The sequence below is a fragment of the Arachis ipaensis genome, chromosome B6, assembly GCF_059453495.1.
Source record: "Arachis ipaensis isolate K30076 ecotype BB chromosome B6, ASM5945349v1, whole genome shotgun sequence".
Taxonomy (NCBI): Eukaryota; Viridiplantae; Streptophyta; class Magnoliopsida; order Fabales; family Fabaceae; genus Arachis; species Arachis ipaensis.
Window position 1 is genome coordinate 32,563,055 of NC_142441.1, and position 8,427 is coordinate 32,571,481.

The 8,427-nt window shown below is 31.7% G+C and overlaps 2 protein-coding genes across 2 annotated transcripts; one reads left to right on the top strand and one right to left on the bottom strand.

The window, feature by feature from the left end:
• The first annotated feature begins 1,984 nt into the window (after positions 1-1,984).
• Positions 1,985-3,662, top strand: LOC107648677 (mitochondrial import inner membrane translocase subunit TIM14-2). The gene is made up of 3 exons (XM_088491429.1): positions 1,985-2,073; positions 2,275-2,428; positions 3,254-3,662. The coding sequence occupies exons 1-3, from the start codon at positions 1,989-1,991 to the stop codon at positions 3,408-3,410; spliced, it is 396 nt and encodes a 131-aa protein (XP_088347555.1). The 5' UTR covers positions 1,985-1,988; the 3' UTR covers positions 3,411-3,662.
• Positions 3,663-3,944: 282 nt separating this feature from the next.
• Positions 3,945-8,166, bottom strand: LOC107648676 (uncharacterized). Its single transcript, XM_016352487.3, has 6 exons — positions 7,243-8,166; positions 6,393-6,581; positions 6,007-6,246; positions 5,686-5,903; positions 5,325-5,579; positions 3,945-4,369 (listed from the first exon to the last, which is right to left on the bottom strand). Exons 1-6 carry the CDS (start codon positions 7,658-7,660, stop codon positions 4,112-4,114), a joined length of 1,578 nt encoding a protein of 525 aa, XP_016207973.1. The 5' UTR covers positions 7,661-8,166; the 3' UTR covers positions 3,945-4,111.
• Positions 8,167-8,427: the final 261 nt, after the last annotated feature.

An 8,427-nucleotide genomic window follows, 5' to 3' on the forward strand; every position in this document is an offset into this window, starting at 1 on the left:
TCCCAATTTCAAATAACTCTCGAAACACTATTATTTTGATAACTATTTTTTTCTAATAATGATTTATTTTAAAAAAATCACATAAAAATAATTACACATATATTGCAGTTACGTAAAAAAAAAAAAGTTGATTTCAAAAAGTGGTTCAATTAGATTTATCCAAACTAGAATATTAATGTGTTTTAAAAGAAGAAAAGTATAGTATTTTTTAAATTTTAAATTTAAATAATAAATTTTAAATTTTAAATTCTGAATCCTAAATTTTAAACTCTAAATCCTACCTTCTAAATCTTAAATATAAAATATTGATATAAACTATAATAAATAAAAAATTTAAAATTTTTTTAAATAATATTCTATACGTAATAAGGAGTGTTTAAAGATGAGTTTAATTTTTTTTATATTATATATTTATTTGAATATCATTTTTTTTAATTATTTAGTGTATTTGACAAAATTTTAATAATAAGAATAACATACTAAAAAAATAAAAAATATATTTATTTATAAAAATTATAATTTATATTTTTTTAAAAAATTTTTTACTTAAAAAATATTTTTAACATAATAAATAAATAAAAATATTTATATATTATTATATTTAAATATAATTATTAATTAAAAAATATTTTTAAATAAAATATCTAAATATAAAATTATTTTTATTTTTTTTATTTTTGTAAAAAGAAACTTAAAAAAATCATAAAAATTCATAAATTTTATATCCAAATTGTCCTTTAAAATTTTTTTTTTCCTAAACTGCAACATGACACGTCTAAATCACTGAACCTATTTAAAGTGAAGACAACTAGCCTTCTTTACATGGATAACCGCCTTTTTCTTTCATGAATTATAATAAGCATTTCACTTCAAATACTAAATTTTTGTTTTCCTTTGATTATGAAAACATTCTATCGGGCTTTTGCAAAGGTAAGTGAAATATCATACATAGAGCTCTTTTTTTTAAGAAAAAAAAAAATTTAAACAATCCTAACTATTATTTTAAAATACAACCAGATTTTTAATAAATTTTTTTTATTCTTGATATTTATTTTTATGAAACTAATTAGTCTTTTTGTCAATATTTGATATTAACAGAATAAATTTACATGATATGTTAAACTGTTGATTTATCCGTTAAAAACCAATTAAGATTAACAAATTCTTTTTTATTAGAAGTTTCGTTGTCTTTTAATGATAATTATAAAAACTGTTTAGTTTTTATTTTTATTTTTCTATTACTTTTTTAAATACACTAACTAAATTTATTATATAAAATTAAGAAATATTAGTAATTTTTAAATTATTTTTACTTATAAAAATTAAATGCTAGATATATTAGTAATTAACGTGTTACCTAAATATATTTTGAAGAAAAATTATTGATACAAAAACTAACTAATCTCACAAAATTAAATATCAAAGATCAAAAAGAATATTTTTTGTTTGAAAACCTCGTAATCCTTCAAAATAATTATCAGAAACCGAATTGGGTATTCATTTATTTTTAAATCAAATATATTTGTGTTAAAGGTTAATTAAGTTCAATTTTGAAGAGATTAATGTATATTTCTACGGAAAATATCGTATCTAATTTAATATTACGTAACTACCCGGATGTAAGTGTAATTTACTGTTGAAATTGTATTTAAAAATAAAAATTAAAATACAGTCATTCTTCCAGTATAAAAGTAAGACTAATTTTTTTTATATAAAAAAAATATTGATAATTTTGTTAGAAATAAAATTATTGAATGTAATTATAAATGGATAAATTTTACAAAAAAGAAGTCAATAAACAGAGGCGTGTTATAATAAGTGGGGGGTGTATTTTTTTTTTTTTTTTTGGTGACAAGTGGGGGGTGTATTGAACATATAAGAAGACGTGTTGAATATTTTTTTAATAATATAATACACTTCAAATGTCCATATTTAAACAAAACAACTTTGAAGATTATTTTCTTTTTACGTATTGCCAAAGAAAGAAAATGCGAAACAATAAAAAACGAAGCGAAAGGAAACGCAAACACAAGCCAGTTTCCGTTGCAGAAGGGTTTAACAGTTTTCGGAATGGTTAGTTTCTCTCTCTCTCTCTCTCATTTCGCTTTTCAGTTTATAAAAAGCAAAGCCATGATTTCACAAATGTTGCACAATTTCTCTGCCATGTTTGATTGATAAAGGGTTTATGGTTGTTGAACAAAAGTTGTATGTTAAAAAATGTTCTAGTTTACTGAATTCATTAAATTTTGGAGAAGGCTACACCTTTTCTGGCAGGCCTTGCTGTGGCAGCTGCTGCAACTGTTGGTAGATATGGTATCCATGCCTGGCAAGCATTCAAGGCGAGGCCACCTCGAGTGCGTAGATTTTACGAAGGCGGTTTCCAAGCTACTATGAATAGAAGGGAAGCTGCTCTGGTGCTTGGGGTTAGGTAATAATAATACACAACCATTTTTGTTCAAACAAAGAGTTGATTATCATTGTCAAGTATCCTGCTTCTGCAATGATAATTTAAGTTAGAAAAGGACCTAAAGGATTAGAAATTTTGGTTAGAATTCATTTCTTGATGAATGCAAAATATTGGACTTTCTACCTAATTGCAACAATGGAATTGGAAGATGGATTGTTAATGTAATTTTCGGTGAATATTACCTGCAAATTAAGACTTTGGAAAAGCCTCATCTATCACATTAGGCCCTTGGATTTAGTCCCACAACTATATCTCTGTGACCCTGCTGATAAGTGTTTTCCATGAATAACAGAGTCTACGGCAATGAGTGCTAAATTCTGTTAAACAAAATGTCAGTGTTAGCAGTTTTGGATTTTTGGCTGATGATTCAAAATTAGGGACAGCTGCAGCCGTTTATATAATGTTAGATAGCGTCCATTCACTGAATGCGCTGCTCCCTTGACGGTGGTTGCATTAAGTTCATATAAGCTATTTTATGTTGCTAAGTGTGGGTCATTGTCTTTGGCAATGTCAGCTCTCATGAATTCATGAGTATTCCTAATTTTGATTGATTAGTTCAGGAATCAACTCAACAGACCTCTGCCTATGCCGTGGTTTGTTGCAAATCCTTACATATTATGTCCCAAACCTGGACAAGAGTGGAGAGAGCAGAGTTAAAACTTAAAGTCTTCATGATAACTTGGATCAACAAAGTGAACCACAGCATTTTTTTATCTATGTACTTAACAATCTTCATGCATTTTGGTATAATTTTTCTCATGCTGTTCCAAAATTTGATAATGGCAGAGATCGAACTCCGACAGATAAGATTAAAGAAGCACATAGGAGGGTGATGATTGCAAACCATCCGGATGCAGGTGGAAGCCATTACCTAGCATCCAAAATCAATGAAGCAAAAGAGGTCATGCTTGGAAAGATCAAGGGTGGTGGGTCAGCATTTTGAAGCTAAAGAGTGTAATCTTTTCCTTCTTTCTGCTCTTGACCCCAGTATCGACAACGCTCCTTACTACAATTATATATCGATTATAATTATTCGAGTCTTCCAAGTAGATTAGTGATTACCTAGTGATAAAATTTTAACCTGCAAAAAAATTAGTCCATAAGAGGAGCCTGTGTTATAGCTTGGCTATGTTTAGACTTCAGAGGATTAAAAACAATGCACTTCTTTTCTATGATGTTTAATACCTTACTTGTCTATGATATCCATGTTTTTCCTCATTCTTTGTAGATAAAATCCGTAATATACTATGTTAAATAAGGCTCTTAATAACTATGTTAAATAAGGCTCTTAATATTTCCAAAAATGCCTTTCAAAGCTTTAATGGCATGATTAAACAATTTTTTTTAAGATAACAATTTAAAACAGCTCCAATCAGGCAAATGGAAGAAAATAGAACTCCATTCCGGTGAAGAACATCATGCCATAATAATGCTTGTGGAAAAGGGGAGAGGTTAGGTAAAACAACGTAGGTAATAATTCTACAAAAGTTCTTATGACTTGATTTTGAAGTTCTTGTCATCTTATGATTCCAAAATTTAAGAATCGTAACAAATATTCTCCTTTCAAGCTCCATGGTGAATAGGAGCTGCCTGTGTTTATTATTTACATGCAACTAACTAGTGGTGTATATCAGCAGTTTCGTGTCATGCCGTATCAGAATCAGAAGTACGTTGTTGGATAAGATCTTCTGTATTTTCCTCGTATGCAATTTCCTCTTGTGGTTCTTGTATAGGACCTTGAGGGGTTCCAAACACAGTGGAAAATATCTTACTATGACACTCATCACAGAAAAAGAAATAGGAAAAGTGGCCCTCATTTTGTAGCTTGTGGATTATTGCCTCTGGTAATACCCGTCCTATGTATTCCATCATTGATGGTGGGACCACTCTATCATCCATTCCCTGTTCAAAATTCAAGAAGGAAACGTCAGACCCACATGTAACAAGTTCAACTGTAAGAAAGTTAAGACAAGAAAAACAATGAAAAAAAAAAAAACAGAAGAAACGAAAGAAAGGAGGGCGTTTATGAGTCTGTTCTGTAGTACAGATTAGTTAATCCATGAACAAGTGTCATCTAAGTTCTAAGACTGTAGTAAAAGAATTTATAAGTCATTAAATTGGCTTAATAGCAGGATAAAAAAATTATTTTATGTTAATTATAGGATTTGTTTGGATGAACTTCTAAAAGAATAATTTTTTTTTGAGGTTTTTTTAAAAAAAAATTTAGAAAAATAAAAATAATTTTATGTTTAGATATTTTGCATAAAAAAATTATTTTATTTATGTTTGGATATAACAATATAAAAATATTTTTTTATTTATTTTTTACACAAAAACATCTTTTTTTTTAAATAAAAAAGAGCTTTTAAAAAAGGAAGAAATTATAACTAATAAACAAAATGTTTTTTTCTAATAGTTTTACTTTTACTATTAAAAATTTAACAAATACGCTAAAAAAATAAAAAAAATCATTGAAAAAAGATTTTTTAGATTTTTTTCAACAACTTAATGACACACAAACAAGCTTATAGTATCCTCTGATGTCTCTTTCCATTAAATTATGATTATTATTTTTTATCGGAATAATAAATATAAAAGTAAAGTTGGAATAAAATAAGTATCGAAAGCATCATTAAATAATCCTGAGCAACATATTTATAGCTAAAAAGACACTTATTTTGACCACCAAAAGACTTGGTTGATCAAAACTCAATTTTGAGGTACTGGTCATGCATAATGAAATAACGTTGAATACCATAGTTTACTGATAAGAAGATCAAGTTCCTGATATATAACAGAAATGTAGAACATGATAGCAGCAATAGCCAATGAAGGTTATGACTTGTGAGTATCAAACCTGCCATATGTGTATAAGGCCAGGAAATCCTTCTAACTCACATTCTGCCTGACTGTACATGGACTTCAACCAAAGAAGTAAACTTCTTGTTTGACACTTCCTCTGCACACGAAGTTCTTCTATGCCAAAACCCCATTTCGATACCTGAAGAATAACTTCCTCTATAAATGGCTGCACACTTCCCTGACGAACCGACTCCTCCACATCACGCTGCCAAAATTCTTCAAATTCTGGTTCTTCAATCAAAATCTCATCCTGAACATATGAAAAAGATCATGACAGAAATCCATTTCATTACACTGCAGCTTAAAGTCAATGCTCAATAATATTTGATCATGATCTAATGTTATCACACAATCACCTTCTTTCCTAATGAATAATATAGCTGCTTATCAATTTGATCATGATTTTCCGGCAAGAAGTTCTTCTTGTAGAAAAAAGAGAGAAGTTTCGGAAACCTATGAGCCAATATATACATAAATTTCCTCTTTGGCAGCCACTTCACCCAAGTTCTTTTCATCTCGTCTTTAACCATGCCAGGTTCATATGGATTAATCATAGGAGCTAGCATCACTGCACCTGCAATCTCAGGTAAGACCATAAATCACATTATTAGATGACAAATGTATGAGGAGCACTATAAAGGTGACCAGACACTATACACTTTATCAAGGCTAACAACCTGCGATTCTGTCAGGAATATATCTGAGTGATGCCCAGGCATGAACACATCCGCTTGAATGACATAGCACCCAGAACTTATCAGTAACATTGGCAGCATTGGCTAAATGTAACATGTCAGTGGCTGATGAATTGAGACTTCTGGTGGGATGAGGGTCACTTTCCCCAAAACCAGGAAGATCATATGTGACCAAACGGACACCGTAATCTTCAAGCAATGATGCTTTAACCCCAGGTATACCTTGCATAGGTAGGGAGCAAGACAATAGAACATAACAAAAGATTAGAACTCTAATTGGCAGTGTATGCTGTTGATAAGAAGATGCATGAAATACAATTGAAGCCCTTTTCTCTGATTATTAAGAAAAACTAAATTACTTCTTATACCTGCTAATCGAGATGAAAGTAAAGAATGTGGAGCAACAAGAGAAAATCTAGCTCTGCCAGCTGAAACACCTTGCTCATAATAAGACATGTTTCTACCGTCTGGAAGTAATATGCGTCTAGCACTGGGAGGGTGTGTGCGAACCTTCATCACCTCGGTTAGAGCATCATGATTGGGATCTACACTTATAGCTGCAAATAACTTGCATAAAGTTAGTAAATCCTGTAAGAGATTAATTTAATAAATTACAGAACTTGTTCCAAAATCTGATAGAATAGAATGTACACGAGGATTGATTGACTGCAATGGCATAGATATAGAAAATCAATTATAGGCGAACACGCAAGTTCACTGAGGCATGGATAGTCAACGATCCTTTGATTCCTTTCCAGAAGTAACCAATGATCCCATTGCAACAAGTTTCAAACTATGATGCATGGCGTTGTAACTGATAACTAACAACACTGAACAATTTTACTAAGAGTCCCGCTAGGGAGACAATTATATCATTCCGATCATCCTTCTAATTCCTAATAAAGTAAAAGTCAAATACACCATGAAATGAATAATATAAAAACTTAAAAAGTAATTAAAAATTATTTAAAAATTAGAAGGGTATTTAGAATGACTATTTCGGAGTATGTCATTATTTTTTAATAACAAAAGAATATTTATCCTCACAATTAGTAAATAGTGGCCGCACTAATTTTTTTTTTTTTTAACATGTTCAAGACAGTGATGGTGATCGAAGACTAATATGTATAAACTATAAATTGTTCTCGGAAACAAATTCATCAGAACCGTGGAAATCCAATAGAAATATATGAGATGGAATTAGAATAAGAAACGAACCTGCGAGGGCAAGAACAAAAACGAAGACGACGATGGACCAGGCATGGAAGGGATCGCGATCCTCGGGCAAGAAATCGTTGAGGAAACTCAACCTCTTTGATACCTTAGCGCAAGGCAGTGCGAAGTTTCTGAAAAGGAAGGAATCTTCGTTGAGAAAGTTCTGCCGCAGTATGTCCCTGCATCCCCTACCTAACTCCATCAGTATCTCACACCATGCCATCAAGAACCCCATCGCCTGCTCCTTCAAGCTCTCCTCCCCCTCCGCCACCACCACTGGCTCCTCCACGCTCGGCGGAGGCGGCGCGTACACCGATCTCCTCACCTCAAACGTCGTGGAAGACGAGAAACCGACCGGATCGTCGTCCATGAGACTCGCTAGCTCATCGCTCCACGAATTCGTCACTCTCATTTCCGCCATTAATTATTTATTTCCCACTCACACTCACTCACTGGAAGCAGAGTTTCATAACTCGTGAAACGGTTTATGACATCACAAAATGAATTGCAGTGGAGATAATGATGGTGATAGAACACGAATCATTCGATTAACTGCTACTCTCTCTCTCTCTCTCTCTCTCTCTCGGATGCGTGATCTGGAAGCGAAGTGTTGAATAAAAACAAAAGGAAAAGATTAAAAAGAAGAGGGAGATAGGAATAGTAGTACCAAGTCTAACAAACCAAATAAAGAAAGAAGGAAAATGCAAAAAGTAAGTATGGAATGGAATGTGGAGTGGGTAGTGGTAACTCTGTGTTATTCTGACAGTGGTGAGACATGTGCCCCAGTGAAAATCACAAGGCCTATGCGAAGTGTTAGCATTTTCCTTGATTTTCTACTGCTACTATGGTAAATTGGTTACTGTTTGGTTTGCCAAGCAAGAGAGAGTCAACTAAGACGGTCAAGGAAAAATAGAATAATAAAAGGGTGACCTATTCCACTATTCCATTACAGATGACAAGGAATTTTGTAAGCAGCAACAATTTTGTTTAGTCTTTCCATTAAAGGTATTTGTCTCAAATTTTGATTTATGTAAACTTTTTTAGTTCATAGAAAAAGGAGAGAGGTTTATTATATTTGAATTAACAAAATCTCATTAAATAATTCAGAGGGAGCAAATGTATTGTACTAGGAAGTGGAAAGGAGGGAGGGAAGGAGATTTGGTGGGCAGCTGGGGGCGGGCCAATTGT

Coding starts and splice junctions, on each gene's coding strand:
- LOC107648677 (XM_088491429.1), top strand. CDS start 1,989: ATGCGAAACAATAAAAAACGAAGCGAAAGGAAACGCAAACACAAGCCA. Junction 2,074..2,274: donor GTTTAACAGTTTTCGGAATG/GTTAGTTTCTCT, acceptor CTTTTCTGGCAG/GCCTTGCTGTGGCAGCTGCT. Junction 2,429..3,253: donor GCTCTGGTGCTTGGGGTTAG/GTAATAATAATA, acceptor TGATAATGGCAG/AGATCGAACTCCGACAGATA.
- LOC107648676 (XM_016352487.3), bottom strand. CDS start 7,660: ATGGCGGAAATGAGAGTGACGAATTCGTGGAGCGATGAGCTAGCGAGT. Junction 6,582..7,242: donor TTTTGTTCTTGCCCTCGCAG/GTTCGTTTCTTA, acceptor AGTTATTTGCAG/CTATAAGTGTAGATCCCAAT. Junction 4,370..5,324: donor GCCTTATACACATATGGCAG/GTTTGATACTCA, acceptor AATTTTGAACAG/GGAATGGATGATAGAGTGGT.